We start from the raw sequence: 18,052 nt of genomic DNA on the forward strand, positions 1-18,052 counted from the left end.
TTGAGTTTCATCACTTTAATTAGAAAAATCTTAGATCTTTAACCTATAAAATAAATTGTATATATATATTCAAGAAATCAGTACATATGAGACAGAAATCAGTACACATGAAAGTTTGATGATGAATATCTTTTGAACGCTTAATTTAACCGCCAAAACATAAGATACCATTTTTATAGAGCAGTTAATTTCCTACAAAAATTTTTATTGCGCATTTTTTAACAGTCATTTATTGTCAAGTTATAAAATTCATAAACAAAAATGAAATTTGTCTAAAAATCTTCAATATCATTCAAATGGTGAGGTTTACGGAAAAAATATAAGATACCTTTTTTGCAGAGCATTAAATTTCCTACAAAATTCGTCTAGAACATTTTTCTGTACAATCAATAAATAATGAGGTATGAATTTTAATCTATTGGACTGAAAAAAAATAAAAAACTGCGATGCGGAGGATCTTTCTATTAAAATTAAGAGCTCATTTTTGGTGAGAATTGTTTTAAGGTGTCTAGCAATCCATTTTTCCGTGGCACTTAAAAAAAAAAAGTCATTGTTTTGACCCACCCTAATATATATATATATATATATTAGGGTAGGTTTTTCTGTATATATATACAGAAAAAACAGAATTCTGTAAGTCATCGGGAAAAACCAATGGTACAAATTGGATTTGAAAAATTTCAATTATCGTTTTATTTATGGTTTTTATTATCAACACGTAGAGTATTCGAGTATGTTACACGTGATTGAGTAAACTATAACTCAACCGTGACACAATATTCTTATTTTCTTTGTTACGTTAGGATATATTTTTTTTACTATGAATTCAATAAATTCTATGAATCAACGAGCTTTAAACGAAAGAATTATCCTATCCGAGTTATGTCTTTTTATTTTCATCTTCTGTTTTTCTTTCGCATCGTTAATATTCTGGTATTTCCATTCCTATATAAGAATGAGTAGATGTTTAAAAGCAATTGTAGGAGTATAAATGAAGAGGATAATAAAATATTAAATGAATCAATATATTTTAGGGTCAGAAGAAAATAAAAGTTTATAATAGAAATACAATAGTATAAAAATATCATTTTCGAAAGCGTCCTAATTTTGTATTAACCAAACCTCGAATCAAAGTCGGTGATATTTGTTCTGAGAGAAACTGCATGCTTATTCATATTTTTTTCTTTCTATTTCGTTTTTATTATACGTGAGAATAAAACCAGTTTTGTTAGTACCGTTCGGTGATAATTGGAAAACGAAGGCGTTTCTTACATTTCATCTTTGTTTATAGTCTGTAACTGTTTCTTTTTATTTATTTTTTTCCTAATTGAACTCGTTCGAGTTTCAAATATAAAAATGCATATTTATGACGATAAGAAAATGCATTCGGTTTTATCATCTAGAAAATATTATTGAAAAACTGTAAATCGATATAATATATATATATATATATATATATATATATATATATATATATATATATATATATATATATATCAAGTTCGTCATTATTATTACTATTTTTTTATTCGTAAGTGCGTAATATACTTTGAAATATATATTCAAAGTAAAGTAAAAATTAAGAGATTTTCCTCTTTTTTTTCTTTTTTCTTTTTTTGCTTCAAAATATATATTTAAACGAAAATATTGATTTATAATTTAGAATTAAAAAAAAAATTACAATATTTATTTTCGGAATATTAAAAATTATTGATTGCGAAACATTTCTCAATGGGAAACAACAACTTTTGTCTTTCTATAACATTTTTGCATATCTAACGTAAGCGTAAAAACGATGCGTCAGCTGAAAACCGCATAATAAAAATCAAGAATTTATAATTGAATGTGGACGTAACATCTTCTATGTTAAGCAAAGGATAAATATTTTATTATACTTGACAATTGATCGATCTTTGTGATTTTTTTTGTGTATATTTTTTCAAGGACCTACTGTTTTTTTTTTAACTTTGGTTTTTCCTTCATTCCTTACATTCGTTTTCTAACTACTTCAAAAAGTTTTAAAAAATGTTATTTTTATACCTTCAGAGAAATGCGCATTTGTAAATGTTAATAAAATTTGTGGTTTTCCTTATCAACAAGAAACTGTATTTTTCCTAGTATTTACCCTGTAACGTTCGTTTACCTTCTATATGAAAATAATAATGTAAACTACAAATTTCAAGTTTACTTATTCGATTTTAAATGATTTATAAAAATCTCTCGACAACACTAATTGTTTTGTACATCATATGTAAATTCCAACATCACAATGGAGATTAGATTAAAAATGTGTTATATGAATTTATTTTTTCCTGAGAAAGAAAGATAATACTTTTTATCTTGAAAAAAAAAATAATCTAAAATAATTCGAAAAATGCGATTCACCCTGTATTTTCTTTCTATCTTTCTCCTATCTTTCTTTCTATCTTTCTGCTTCTCTCTTTTTTCTTTCAAACCAATCGCGGGAACTTACAGCAAACTTCCCCACGTATATTATATGCGTCGTTCGTACGCACGAAGATAAGACAGGAGTGGGGATTGTGTCAGTTTTATATACGAGAACATCATCCCAATGCCACCATACCGTTTTTAACTGGCAAATAGAAAGGTTCATTCGAGAAACAAGTTTTTATCCTTGACATTCTATTCGTATCTTCTGATTCTCTTAACTCAATCATGGTGAGCAAATTTGAGGATTTTCTTTTTCTCATTATTATTATTATTATTATTATTATTATTATTATTATTATTATTCATTTTTGAAACTTATTATTAACAAATGATGTTAATAATAGCAAATTTATTTTCATATAATTTGCATATTTAATCTATATTTCATTTATTATTTATGTATTTAAAATATGTTGTTCAAGAATGGAAACATTGTATTTTTCAGATGAAATATATAGTATTTATGAGTGCAATGGCTTGTTTGGGTTATTCCCAGAGACCACCATACGCGGGTAGCAGTCACCGTTATCCTGTAGTCTTTCCACAATACACAGAAGCAGCTGTAGCAGCAGCAGCAGCGGCGACAACACCTATACCAGGACAAACTGCAGACGTTGAGAATCGTATCAATGCTGAAAGTGGAAGTTCTTTGAGTGCAACAAACCCTACCAGTTCTGCAACCATCAAAGTACCAATTGATTTACCGGTTGATGCATATGGTGACATAGATCTTATTAATAGGATCAAAACCTGGCCTAAAGAAAAACAACCTTTTTGGTTTATCAATTGGCAACAAATTCAAGCTCATCGAGGTGATCCAGTTAACTATGCTCAAGTAAATCAACAATTGCAACAAGATCAACAAACGCAGAACCAGTCATTTTATAATTAAACAATTGTGAACTGTTTTATACTTATATATTTATATGTATTTATAGAGTACATATATACCCTATTTTTATATACTCTATTTTTATGCTAGTCAAATTTTAATGTTTTTTCCTTCGGAAAAGTACTTCTTTTTATATTTGATCGATAGATTCATGGAGAATTGATCATTTAATATTCTATTCATAATATCTCTCATATCCCATAACACTTATATTAATATAAGTAAAAATTTCATTGAGTAAAAAAATTAAATATCCAAAAAGCAAAAGAGAATAGGAAATAAGGATTATTCATCGAAAGGGTAAAATATTGTTTTAAATAAATGACATTAACTAAATTTTTACAGTTAGATAAATAATTAAGGCCTCAGTTTAAGAATAGTTTTTATGAATTTTTGATGATTATTAAGTTAAATTGATAGATAAAAAAAAATATAATGAGATCTGGAATTTTAAAATATATACATTTTCGGTGTTAGAATATAAAATAAAAGTATATATATATATTATATTCATAATTCGTAATTAGGAATATAAAATTGAAAAAGAAAAATAAATAAATAAATATTCATTTGAATGTATCCATTCGACTAAACTTACGAATGGAAGGAGCCAATAAAAACATTTGAAGTATTCATATGGTTGAACGAGCGTTCGTGATTCGTCGATTAAATTCGCGCCTTAAGTTTCAGTGATGCGCCATTTTCGTTGCAGCGCGTCGACCAATCATTCGTTTAGTTAGTTTATTCTAGCCCTCATTTACCGTAGCACATGCAAAGGGAGAGAAACGTGTTTCTACTTTTCACGTCGGTAGCGTAAAGAAAGATATAATATATTTAGTAAACAAAATGTTGAAAAAACTTCCGTAATGTCGTTCGTGTACTTGATCTAAAGCTTCTTTCAAGAATTGTGAGAGAAGAAGGGAGAGATCAAACACGAAAGAAAAAGAAAGGGAGAAAGAACGAGAAAAAGATAGAAGGAGAGAGACAGAGAGAAAAAGGAAGAGAGAGAGAGAGAAAAAGATAGACTGTGTTTGATCGTATACAGGGTGCCCAATGAACGTGTTTCACCGGCGTACGAAGAAAACGGTGAAACGAAAGAAAGAAGAACGATTATTATTGAGACAAGCCCTTCGTACCTGACAATCCGAGAACGCGGAACATCCCGAAAAACAACGTTTTCGTTTTGCTCTATATACTCGAAAGAGAATAACGCATCGTATCTCATTGACAACGCGAGCGCCACTGGGAATGTCGGGAAGTGACAGCCCAACGTTTTTTCACGGCCAACCCTGGTCAAACTGGATTGAAAGAATCGGAAGGGATAAACCTCTAAGTTAGTTTTATTTGATTTTATTTCTTACATACATTAATATCTTTTTTTTTCTACTTTCTAACGAACCTCCGATCTCGACGATGGAGGTTTCGATTTGACGACCTAACCTCACTTTTTAGCGCTTTCTTTTTTCTCCAAGTCTTCTTTTCCTTCTCCCTCTACTACTACCCCTTCCTTTCATTACCTCCCCCTTCCTCCCCCTTTCTCCACCTTTCATCCTTTCCACCCCGTTCCTCCCCTCTTCTCCATCTCTACTCGACTTTGCATTTTCTTGTGTTGATTATCTTTTTTATTTATTCATTGTTTATATTGATGATAACGCAATTTTGTTCTTCAAGAAGCATAATTTTCTTTATAGTTCATTGTTTTTCTTTAAAAATTCTCTTATTATTTCATAATTATGTAATATTGTAAATATTGATGCTTTGAATAATAGATATTAAAATTATTTTCTTTTCCTTCGATCATTGACTTGAATATATTTTTATATTATGTTGTTAATTAGGCTAATATTACATTTACGAAATATGAGAGAAGAAAAAAGTCATTAATTTTTATTCGGTTAAGAATATTATCTACTTATATGTGTACGGTAGGAAATGTGAATAGAAAATGTATAACTTCTCGTTAAACAATTAGAAATTGTCATTGAATTAAAATCATGTTGAACACTTTTAGACTTTTTTCTTAAATAGAGTGAAATTTATATAGAATTCTATATAGCATTTGGAATAATAATTTACTTGACTAATGCGTTGGATTTATGTTTTAGGTGATGAAGAATCCGAAACAAAACCAGCGAGTACAGTTACTCGTCTTTCTTCGGAAGGTAAATATATCTTTTTCTTCGCATAAGGAAGATAATTTATAATGAGAATAATATCTTTTCAGATATCGATCTGTATGGATTTTGTCCAGAAAGAGATACTTTTTATGGAGTGGTCTGTGAGATATGCAACGCCATAGTAAAACCTCAAGCTCTTATACAGCATATGGGTAAATATTGTCGTTTGTATAAAACATATGATTTCTACTATATTAAGAATATTTAATGTAATGATTGAATTATTTTATAGAGAGTCGACATCCTAGCAGTACAGCTAATTTTCCTCCACCATCTGTACCTGTAACAAAACCTACAGTAAAGACACCATATTGCAAAGTATCTAAATTAAAGAAGACACAGCCAGCATCAGCACAAAATTCGAGTAGTACCAAAGTGATTCATACATCTGCGAAACGAAATACTTCGGTGGAACAACAACACCAACAACAACAGCAACAACAACAGCAACCTAGTAGTACCTCAACAACGTCGTTACCAGTTTCCTCTTCACCTAGATCACCTTTAGAAACAGCTTTACAAACAGTACAAACAGCAACCACTAGTACTGGCAATAGTTCCTTGGCATCCTCGAGTCCAGTTAAAAGTCCTGGGACAAGTGGAACAACCAGACGAAAAAGGCTGAAAGCAGATCGTTCTCTCCTTAAAGACCGAGAATACGATCCTGATAGACACTGTGGAGTATTGAACGAAGAAACAGGGAAACCATGTACAAGGTCACTTACCTGCAAAGCGCATACGGTTTCCTTACGTCGAACCGTTATTGGTCGAAGTAAAACATTTGACAAATTACTCGCGGAATATAGAGCAGCTAAGGAAATACCGAGTAATACGAGATCTAGCAAATTATCAGTCAGTGGTACAGTTGTCCCTCTACCATCGCCATCGGTCAATCCAATATCATTGACAACTAATGCTTCTACCTCAAATGTTGATTCCGAAGCACCAAGTTCGCCGCCGGTTTTATCGCTGCCAGACACCTACCCACTGCCAAAGGTACGAATGCGAATCACATCTTATATTTATATATAAGATCAGATTTTTCTCCACTTTACTTTATTTCTTTTTGTTCTATGTCCAAAGAGATGGATTATTTGTAATCCTTCGCGTCGTGTGACTATTATTTGTGATGGTATTTTAAACACTTTTATTTATTTGGACAGTATTTTCTTTAGTATTTATAATAAAAGCATAATAGTTATTTCAGAGAATTGCGCATTGACAATTTATTTTAAATATTAATCACAAATGTGGTTATAAATACTGGCCAAATAAATATTACCATATTGTTATTTTTTGTTTCCTTAATAATGCTCTTCTTCTTGTAGAAATGAAAGTTTTTGTTGGATGACCCTTTTTATTTTTAAGTTCCTTACATTCATCAAGATAATCAGTGATGATAGTTTTATTGAATTTTCAAATGGCTTTTAGCATGTTTTTCATTCGAAAATTTTGATTTCTTCCAATATAGATACTGTGTTCGGTCATTCTTCTTCTTCTTTTTCTTCTTCCTCTTCTTCTTCTTCTTCTTCTTCTTCTTCTTCTTCTTCTTCTTCTTCTTCTTCTTCTACTTCTACTTCTACTTCTACTACTTCTTCTTCTCCTTCTTCTTCTTCTTCGTTGTCTTTTTATGAATTATTCTTAAGAACATTGCTTTTATTGCTATTAATGTTTATTTCATATTGGTGCTGTCTCGATCAGTAGAACGCTTTAAAACTTTCATTTCTGTTCATCTTAGGAATTACAAATTACGTTACACGACGCCATTATGTAATAGTGCTGAAAGTAGGATAACGACATGGAGACGTAAGCTTTGGTCTTTTTTTTTCTTTTCCCCATAGATGATGATTTACCTGTCTCTATGTCTCGTTTGATATTTTAAAGTGTATATATATATATATATATATATATTTACACATATTGTATAGTTTTAGGATTGCGGAGGCCCATAAGTTTTTAGTGAAATTTCTAACGTATTTTTTTCTCTTGAGGTTTTTGTTCCTTCTTATTACAGCCCAGTAGAAGGGATGTTTTTGTTTTATTTTTCTCTTTCACACTCTCTTCGAAATATACTTGGTCGAAAAGTATCTTAAATAAAGGCAAGAAGTATGGAGACAAAACAGGAAAAAGTTGGAGGAGAAAAGAAAGAAAGAAAGAAAAAAGAAAAAAGAAAACGTTAGAGGAGGGTGCCGGTTGATACTTGTTTTCTGTTTTTGTTATTACAGGCTGTTGATTTGCTTTATCGGTGTCTGGCCCCGCATGGCTCCACTAAACCTGTAAGGCATGGTTTCTTTTGGGCACTTTAACGCCACACATCCTCCTACTGGGCCCTACGATTCTTATTTCGAGACGTCAACGCTTATCTTTTTTAGACCAAGCTCGAAGAGGAGTACGGTAACGAGGAACTACGGAGTCTAGAGTCATCCTTGGTCGAAGGGAGTGCGTCCACTAGCAGTTCGCAGACAGCAGCAGCGCAGCCTTCTTCTTCCACTTCATCAATGATGATGGCACCGATATCAGTGGTTTTGCCATCACTATCTCCATTGCCGGCAAATACTGAGGAGTCATCAGTGGCAACCTTGATACCAACTGCTTCCCCGGTACCATCAGCCCCACCGCCAACGACCACAACCTCATCGGGATCTACCTCGACTTTGCAGACAACATCTTTAAATTCTATTATAGTATCACCTATGGCAGTCGTATCGAACGACATTCCATCACCAAATTCAACGGCAACGCCAACCACAGTATCAACCCCAATTACCAATTCTGTGACAACCCTAGCTACAACACCTATCACAGCAATAACCAATCCGACTACACCTTCGCCTAGTTCAACCATCATATCAACCTCTCTGAAAGCTGATAATACATTCGATGTTGATCTAGATGATTCTATTGATAGCATCTATTCGACCACGTTTAAGGACGACAAAACTGCCTCCTTACGTTCATCTAATAATCTTCTACTTTCTCCTTTGTCAAGGAGTTCGTATCGACAATTTCAACAAGCTTCCTCCATGTCTAGTTTGAATCTTTTCGAACCCATTGACCAATTGGAACAACGTCACAATGCTGGTGGTCCTATTAATGGAAAAAGATTCAATCATGGTGGTAATCGTAGCAGTCCACTCGGTCATACTACTACCAATACTACTACCACTACTAAGCCACCAAACAAGAGAAACAAACAGGATTATCATAGGCAGGATTATTCAACGTCTATTCAACTCGAGGCAACTACTACCTCAACGCCTTATCCTAATTTTGGTGATATCACCTGGTCGAACTGTCATCCTGAACCTTTGGCTGTTAGCCGATGGCTTCGTATTACGTCTAGCCGTAAGCACTATAATTTTAATATTCAGTGACATAAGACCCCACCTACTCCAGGCTAAGGGCGACTATTGTTGGTGCGTCTACATTTAACAAGAAACATTGTATTTTTTTTCTCTTGTAAATTTCGTCCGAAGCCTGCAGAGAAGAGACGGTCTATGTGACGTATCTTCGTTTCTTCATCTTCTTCTTCTTATCGTTATTATTACTTTTTTTTTCTTGTTTAATTCGTCAGCTGATTTCAGAAGTATAGTTTGTTCTAAACGGTTCGTCACGTTTCATTTGAAGTACGATTAAATTGTTTGTACTTTTATTTTTTTTAATTTACCGATTAATTTCTATTTGGTGTCTCTTGTCGAAATTAAGTCGATGTAATAATTTTTTTTTTGACAATCGAATATATTAGTTTCGTTTTTTTTTTTTAAATTTTATTTTTCACAGACGTTTTTGTTTTATAAAACGATAACATAATGTTAACAACATTCCCGTTCGATCGTTCACAACTCTACCTCGGATCATTTGTCGAATCTGTTTTCCATTGCTTTTCAGTATATTTTTGTTCTCTTGCCTTTCTTTTTTTTTCATTTTTTTGTTTTAAACGAGAGAGAAAGATTTAAAGATTGGTATAGATTTAGAGAGGGGCAGGAAGAGGAGGCCGAAAGTTCATACGTTATTTAACCCGTCGATTACTCGTTTTTTTTCCCTTTTTTTTCATCAAATAAAAAGTCGAAAAAAACAATCCACGATTACGATAATTTAACAAACAAACAAAAAATACTTTTGGCTCGTAGATTAATATAAATTAATAATTTTTTTACTAGTTTTGTTTTCCTTTTTACAAAGAAACAGTCTTATTTGTTGAGGGGTTGGGGGAGAGGATTTCATTTATGATATTCGTCAAATGATCAATGGAATATATAAGACTTCTCGGACGATGTGTGTGTATTATATATGTAAATAAACCGATCTCTCTCCGTTATTATTGCTTACATAAAGCTTAGGAATTTACGTACGAACAATACGAAATTACATATTTTTTTGTTTCTTTTTTTGTTTTTTCTTTTTTCTTTTTAACTTCGTAGCAACAATGTTTATAAGTAAAAAGAGAAAGAAAAAAACAAATACAATAATAACAAATGATAAGAATGTTGTTCATACGTATTACTTACGTATATGTACGCATATGTATATATATATTTTAAGGTAATATGGCAGTGTTTCCTAAACTTTTTCTACCATGAATTGGTATTTATTTTGTAAAATTATTACTCACGGCCCAGTTTTATGTTAATAACATACACATATGTCGTATTATTTAAAATGTTGATTATAATTTTGGATAAATAGGGTTTTTATCCTATAGTAAAAATCAGGTTATTTATTTTTAATTAGTTCTTTATTGAACTCACCAATAAATTACATATTTCAATATAAATTTAAAAAATTTATAATAATGATAATTTAAGTAGAAAAGTTTTTCTATTTTATTTTAATTTTTTACCTGCGGATAGGTACCAGTTCGTGGACTAGGATTTGGGAAACCCTGAAATAGTGTTAACATCGATAAAAATGCAAATTCGATGTTTCATTTTCATTAACAATAAGCAAGAGTTCGATTTGTACATAATCATTATGCATAACATTTATAATTATATATATTCGTTTTTGTTTTTATCGAGCACGATGATCCTTGACTCCTTACAAAACAAAGCAAAACAAAAAGCACATAAGTGTTATTTTTCAACATGTATTATAAATGTTCATCGTAATTTGCGTGTGCATCTGTGATTAATTAGTACTTTTTTTATTTACCAACGAAACAAATTATTGAATGTTGCAATTATTGATTTTTAAATTCTACGAAAATTTCAATGTTGTTTCTTGCCTTTTCACTCTTTTCTCTCTCTCTCTCTCTCTCTCTCTCTCTCTCACTCACTCACTCAGACACTCTCTCTTTCTTTCTTTCTCTTTCTCTCTCTCTGTCTCTCTCCTCCCTCCATAGTAACAGAGATAAAAAATGCTAGATATTTTTTTAATCTATTCATTTAATCGTCTTTCTTTTTTTCTCTCTCTCTTTTTCCTTTTCTCTCTCTCCCTCTCCCTCTCTTTATTATGTCAACTAACCTGAAGGAAGAGAGAGAGAGAGAGAGAGAGAGAGAGAGAGAGAGAGAGAGAGAGAGATAGGGATAAGAAGAGAGAAGGAGAAAGAAAGAGAGAGAGAGAGATAGGGATAAGAAGAGAGAAGGAGAGAGAAAGAGAGAGAGAGAGGGATAAGAAGAGAGAAGGAGAGAGAAAGAGAGAGAGAGAGAGATAGGAATAAGAAGAGAGAAGGAGAGAGAAAGAAAAAGGGAGAGGGAGAGAGAGAAAGAGATAAAAGGGCAGAGATAATGATATATATGGTGGTCCAAAAGTTCCTAGGTGAGCCAAAAGTTCTTAGGTGATTTTCAAAGTCAATTATTTCTTTTGAATATTTTGTAGATTCTTTTTCTTTGTGAATTGTGTTACTATAAGTTTAGTTTGTTACATTGCAAGCCTAATTACAATGTCTAAAGTTATTGTAGAAAGTATGGGGAAATAAGTACACAGTAGAGCTTTGATTATCCGAATATAAAATGTGTCACATATGTATGTACTTCAACTATGTATTTATTGAAGTTTTTATGTTATGGGACAAGACAGTGGCGGAACTACAAATATTCGGATCTTATTTGCAAAATACAATTCTATGACTTTAAGGAACAAAAAAATAAGTTATATATTATATTATATAACAAATATTAATATTGATATTTAATATTTTAAAATGTAGAATAAGATTTTATGATATGAATAAGAAGTTAATGTTTTTTAGAAGAGAGTATTTTAAAAATTTAATGAACGTCAAAATGTATGTTCTTTTTTTGGGGAGGTCAATGTTCTTTTAATCTAATAAAAATTAGAGATAACTTGTATAAAATTAAAAAATAATAAATAGAATAATTTAAGGCCCTTTTAAACTTTGGGCTCCCATGCGTTTCAGGGTCTTGTAGTATTGTAGTTCCGCTTCTGGGACACGAGTTGTAAATCTTTTCTAAATTTACAATTAATTTGTTAATTAGATTTCATTTAAACATGAGTATTACAAGAAAAAATATTACTGCTGAAATTACAATATATATATGTGTGTGTGTGTGTGTGTGATATTGTATTCAGGAATGGATGAACAAAGATTTATTTAAGCCAAGTATTATATTCAAAACAAGTGATAATATAAATAATAGTTATAATGAAGATACGAGCAATAGAATTCCAACGCATAAAGAAGCAATAAAAGCATTGAATATTATCTTGAAATGGGCAAACCATCAAAAAGAAATAGATATTATACAAAAGTTCATATTGAAGGGAATTCACCAATTGGCAACATCTAAGAACACCTAATTTTTTATATTGCATTTTTTAAATTATTAGGTATGTATTCGTTTACTTATAATCGATTTATGACATAATTAAGAATTCCATTCTTTCAGACAGTTTATTAAACACACACACACACGAAAGTAATTTAACAATTAATTCAAATAATTGAAGCTCTACATTAATTGATTTTGAACTTCACTTGGAGAATTTTTGGCTTTTAGGTAAGAACTTTTGGCCCGCCCCTTGTATAATTCCTAGGGTAAGCGTATACGAGAATAACGTCTTATCGCGTAGATTGTGATATTTACCTGATAATTAGTAGACTTAAATCGATTAATATAAGTCGTAAGGTGTTCGAAATGAATGAAGAAGAAGAAGAAAATATCGATCGATTCTACTAATTTGTTAACTAAATAATCGATTGAATTTTTTGACGATCAATGGTAATGTATTATTATATACATTGTATAAGTTGTGTGTTTGATAACATTGTTTAATTTATTGTCCTTATCATCGTTAATATCTTAATATTATTTTTATACTATTTATTTTTAACGACAGGATAACAGAAAACAAAAAAATTACAAAAAATAATCGAAAAAGGATTTTAATTAAAAGTATGATTTAATTAAATGAATTTTTGAATGAACGAATTAATGAAAGCACGAACGAGCGAACGGACGATGAACGGATGTATGAATTAATTAAAAAAAAGGAAAAATTAAAGAGAAAATATCCGATGATGGAAATTGTTTAGAAAAAAGGCATAGTACCTTAGAAAAGAGAACAAAAGAAAACTCTTTATCATTTTAATCTGTGCGTTTATTATTAAAATATTTCACTTTGTAAATATATAAATATTATAATAATAATAATAAATGATATGAATGTGTGCGGGCAACATGCTAAGAAATGCATGTTTCTTTTTACTTATTATTAGATTATATAAGCATATTATTACCACACTTTAGTGTTCATCGATTGATGTACGTGATTATTCAAGGCTAGAAATTTGATAGAAAAATATTTTGTCACTTACTTATTAATGTTTTTAATTATTATTATTAATATTATTATTATTATTATTATTATTATTATTATTATTATTATTATTATTATTATTATTATCATTATTATTATTATTGACATCGATTAATTTTCTTTCGAAAAGCGAATTTCGTGAGAAAACCTAAGAGATTAATAGAGATAATATCTCGATAATGCCTAAGAGTAATTAGATAAATAATATAATTAACAACAAATTATAAATAATTAACAAAAATAACAAAATATATATGCATGTATATTTGTACATATATGTATATATATATATATATATATATATAGAGACGCTTTTATTTCGACCAGTGATATTAATTCCAAGGTCCGATTAAAAGCGTTTCTTTCTCTCTCTCTATCTCTTTATTATTTTTATTATTATTATTATTATTATTATTATTATTATTATTATTATTATTATTATTAATAATATTCTTTTAATTTTTGTCTTCGCTGTTCGTGCGGTGAAAAGTCATTAGTATTTTAATAAGAAGACGTTCCCAATATAAATAATACATGTAAGATTAAATCATAAAAAACTCTTCATCGACCCCATAAGACTGAATAATTCATAAATCTTACATTAGAAAAGAAAAGAGTTTTTTTCTGAAAACATTAGATTTGCGTGAAATGATTTACCTAATTTCCTAATGTTCTTTTTGATTTGATATACGAGAATCCAGAGACTCGCGTGTGAGTCCACACATACATACTATATAGAGTTTATTTTTATTTGTTTAATAATAATAATTTAATAATATTTGTCGCGGAAGAGAACAAAAACGCTTTGTGGCATTTAATTTAAAAACAATCCAATATATATATATATTATATACAATTCATATATATGTATATGTATTATATATTTATGTATATATATATATATATATAATGTTTTGTATTTATTTATAAATTATATGTATCTTTTTGTACCTTTTTTTACTTTTTTTATCTTTTGTTTTTTTGTTTTTAATTTAACGCTATCATCATTTCGGTGATTATGCTATTTTTATCGTTTTATTTAATAAATTGCTTCTTTTTAAACCATTACCAGATGAATTATAAATTTTGCAATGTTACTCGTAAAATATAATGAAAATATCTAGGAATATAAAAATGTTGGTACAAATATCTCCTCCTCGAATATACATTTATTATAGTTTATCATCAACATATCATTTATTGCGAGTATTGAACATTTTTAATCTTGTTTGTTGCTTAATGTAGATATTTATAAATCGATTATACATTTTTTAGCAGATAAAAGAACAAAAAAATTAATCTCGATCCTTGTTCATGTTCTTATCGAAGTTTATTAGCTTCATTTGTATAATTGTTTAAACAAAATTCATTGCAACTCGAAACGAATATTAGAAATCATGTAGCAACTTGTTTTTACAATTGGATAATTTTATATATCAATTCTTCTTCGTTGATGTCAGATAAAATGAACAAATTTTAATGGGACGTTGAGGGGTGGGAGGGGGTTAAAGTGTTTGTTGTAAGACTAGTAATTTTGAGTTTCTTCAGTTTCTTTTCGACAATACGAAGATAAAAGAGACAGGACATTTGGAGATAAGTTATTTAAAAACCAATTACGCTTCTCAAGCTGCTTTTCTTTCGGGGTAAAGAGGAGAAGAGAGGAATGCAGAAGAGGAAAAGTAAAATTAGAAAGTATATTAAAGTAGAGTCGTGTACCGCGTGTGTGTCGTCTTTGAAAAGTAACCGGATATGTTTGTCAACAGTTGGCTCATCTAAAGAAAATATTATAATATTCTTTAAGAAAATTTTGAAATCCTTTTGTCATTGTGTAAAAAATATACAAATAATGAATCTAAATTGAAAGGAAATTCTTTAATCTCGAATAATTTAATCGAATTTTCTAATCAATAAATTGTATTAGCTCACAAAATTAGATTTCTTTTATCGAATTTCTTTCATTTTTATTTTCGATTATTTTTCTCTTTATTTTTGTATTATTATTTTTTGTAATATCTATAATATATATAATATATATCTATATGCAAGTATGCAGTTTTATTTTATGAATGAAGTTACATATATGTAATACAGTAGACACTTTGTTGTCTACTAGATCGTGATCGTCTTTTTCTCAGGTATATGGTGTTCGTGTAAACTATAATACATACAAATTATAATATGTTTAATTATATTAAATAATCCTACATAGTCATAGATAATATATCTACTTATACGTATAAGCAGATATTTATCTTTAAAATTCATTATTTTTTAGTCAGAAAAATAAATAAAATATTGAATTTTGTTGTTTGAGGGTAAGGTTTGTTTGCTAGATGTTCATATGTATATATTATATGGGGAAGTATGATAAATAGATGATAGTCTTGAAAAATCGAAAGATATGGATTTTTTCAAAAGTTATTTAAACAATAAGAATACTCCTGTCTATATGTACAATTCGTATTAATAAAATCGATAATATACGTGAGATATTTAATCTAAATTTCTTTCTTTATTATTTTTCATATATCTTTTATGTAGAAAATTTTATTAGATAAGTTTATTATGTGTATATCTATATCTATATGTCTGACTATATATATCTGTTGCTTGGGTTTATGCGTGTATGTTTGTAATTGTGTATACGATTAATGGAGAATTATTTGGAAGATTAATTATGTTGGCAAAAGGGAGATTTAGAAAATGAATAATAAAATGCAATTTGACAAGAATGTCCTGTGAAAGGACGAGCAAGACAGTTGGTCGACGTGCACGGATCTTCGGGGACGGAGAGAACTGGTCCACCCACGGATATCTCGAAAGAATTTTTCTTCGACCGGTCGACCATCGACACGAGATCGACCTCGACAAAAAAGACCATTTTGCACAACGACCGTTTGACGTATATGTAAGTATACGATTGTTTATTTCTTTTGTATTTCCCCACAAGTAGTAGAAAAGTTATAGATCTTTTTTAATATATTTCAGATTAGATTAAAGAATTATTGCAATATTTCTTTTTTGCAATTTATGTTGATTCAGATTAATGTAAAAATTACATTATTGTATACCATTATTTATTTTCTTAATTTACAATTAATGTTCAAATTAATTGAACTAATATTATAACAAAAAAAGAAGAAACCTGAAGATTTGTTAGCAATGAGACAAATAAATTAAGCGTTTAAATTAACATATAATAGCAATTAAAAGGGATTATTATTTTTATTTGTAATTTAAAACATAAAGTTCAGTCGTTCGTCTTGTCAGTGCCAGGTACTTGACCCGAGATCTTTAAATACGTGGTAAGAAGAGGTAACGCCAAGAGCGAGTAACACGAGATGCAAGAGCAAATCTATTTGTTGACTACGTTGCAGACACCCATACACATTTAACAGCTGGACCATATTGGATATAGTTCGATTTTGTTTTCTTTTTTTCTCCCAAGAAACCCCCATTAACCATCATTTTATTGTGAATTTGAATTGGACCTCGGCTACAATCGATTGTATATTTTTTCTTTCAAATTTCTATCCCTTAAGAAGAACGAAAAATTCGAATGAGAAAGAATCGGTGATTCTTTGTCGATGAAAAAAATTTGATACTTCTTCGGGTAGATTTTATAGCTAAGAAGAAGTTCCCACACACTTCTATAATAAATAAATCTCTTTCTACCTGATCCCATGAACACGAAGAAAGAGACTCGGTTTCGGGCCAGCTGGTAGGTTTCGTTGATACCTTAGAAAGTAACCTTATTCAGGGCTTGAGTTTCGCGAAGGAAATAACTTAACAACCAACATAAAAGCCAGTTTCCTTCTTTGGAATGTTCTTCCTATTCTGGTAATAGAAAAAAAAGAAAAAAAGGAAAATCAAGAAACGGAGATAAACAAAGTACCAGCTGTTTCACATAACACAGTTATGTGAAATTTAAATTATCTGCATATATTTGTATATAAATATCGTTATAACAATAATCATTTTCAAATATATACATCGCATAGTATATATGTAAAATAATATTTTCAAATAATTTAACATCAAAAATTGTATAGATCAAAGAATAGAGAATTGTAAATCACGATATAAGATTCTTGGAAACGTAAGGTCCGTCCCTGACCCTACCTGATCGACTTCTTTCCCTTTGTAGTATGCGGGGGAGGGGTTAAGCATAACCTTCATCTAGTCGAACCACCTCCATCCCTTTTCTTCTTTATGGCGTTATTACGAGAGAAGCAACCTGTCGTGGTTCAAACTTCTGCATCCTTCCTTAAGCTAAAGCTTACCGGTATCTTGTATCTCAATTTCTCTCTCTCTCTCTCTTTCACATACATTCTCATTCTTTCGTAGTCCGTTCTTCTACGTTCGTCTCTCTCCGACTCTTTTTCCGTGGTACTCGCGACATGATATGGAGAAGAAGGGGCCAGAGGCCGAAGGAGAAGGAGAAGAACCAGTCGTGAACCAGAACGGTTGCTCGTTCCTCGGAATCTCTCTCTCTCACAGTTACCTCTTTGAAACTGCACGAGGACCGTCGCAGTTCTTCCTCGTGTGTCACCTTCCATTTATTCTTCCAATATTTCGCGAGTTATACGTTAAATCATTTTTATTTTTTTTTTCTTCTAATCGGATTTTAGGAGGATTCCATTTACGGGGATCCCCAAGGATTAAGTTGTATCCTTTCAAGATGAGAAAAACGAATGGCAACGATGACGAAGAGGATTGACAGGTTTGTTTTTAATTCGATTTTTTTGTTTAT

The 18,052-nt window shown here is 30.3% G+C and overlaps 3 protein-coding genes across 7 annotated transcripts in view; all 3 read left to right on the forward strand.

Moving 5' to 3' along the window:
- Positions 1–2,520: 2,520 nt before the first annotated feature.
- On the forward strand, positions 2,521–3,421 carry LOC107064951 (uncharacterized). Its single transcript, XM_015318150.2, has 2 exons — positions 2,521–2,679; positions 2,897–3,421. Exons 1-2 carry the CDS (start codon positions 2,677–2,679, stop codon positions 3,341–3,343), a joined length of 450 nt encoding a protein of 149 aa, XP_015173636.2. The 5' UTR covers positions 2,521–2,676; the 3' UTR covers positions 3,344–3,421.
- A 1,123-nt stretch (positions 3,422–4,544) lies between these two features.
- Positions 4,545–18,022, forward strand: LOC107064952 (uncharacterized). Of its 4 annotated transcripts, none has more exons than XM_089169921.1 (8): positions 4,545–4,676; positions 5,449–5,505; positions 5,568–5,672; positions 5,753–6,516; positions 7,746–7,796; positions 7,893–8,865; positions 16,030–16,207; positions 16,570–18,022. In XM_089169921.1, the coding sequence occupies exons 1-8, from the start codon at positions 4,592–4,594 to the stop codon at positions 16,595–16,597; spliced, it is 2,241 nt and encodes a 746-aa protein (XP_089026047.1). In that variant the 5' UTR covers positions 4,545–4,591; the 3' UTR covers positions 16,598–18,022. The 4 variants fall into 4 exon arrangements, with proteins under 4 accessions (XP_089026047.1, XP_015173637.2, XP_089026048.1 ...); XM_015318151.2 differs by having other exon boundaries at positions 17,931–18,022; XM_089169922.1 differs by lacking the exon at positions 16,570–18,022 and adding an exon at positions 16,288–16,542.
- The window catches only part of Kank (KN motif and ankyrin repeat domain-containing protein 2 kank), a 38,662-nt gene continuing 36,687 nt past the window's right edge, over positions 16,078–18,052 (forward strand). The window contains exon 1 of one of the 2 annotated variants that reach the window (XM_089169918.1): positions 16,078–16,207. The gene's annotated coding sequence lies outside the window, so the exon portion shown is untranslated. Of the gene's footprint in view, positions 16,208–17,833; positions 18,023–18,052 lie in introns of those variants that run through there. The other variant, XM_015318152.2, reaches the window with a different exon arrangement.

This window comes from Polistes dominula, unplaced genomic scaffold (assembly GCF_049000335.1).
Source record: "Polistes dominula isolate Pdom_NZ unplaced genomic scaffold, Pdom_raw_medaka contig_49, whole genome shotgun sequence".
NCBI classification, from domain to species: domain Eukaryota; kingdom Metazoa; phylum Arthropoda; class Insecta; order Hymenoptera; family Vespidae; genus Polistes; species Polistes dominula.

Excerpts from the sequence above, each read along its gene's own strand:
- LOC107064952 (XM_015318151.2), top strand. The coding sequence starts at position 4,592 with ATGTCGGGAAGTGACAGCCCAACGTTTTTTCACGGCCAACCCTGGTCA. Across the intron at positions 8,866-16,029 it reads GCTTCGTATTACGTCTAGCC|AATGTCCTGTGAAAGGACGA; the intron begins GTAAGCACTATA and ends CAATTTGACAAG. Across the intron at positions 16,208-17,930 it reads AACGACCGTTTGACGTATAT|GAGGATTCCATTTACGGGGA; the intron begins GTAAGTATACGA and ends ATCGGATTTTAG.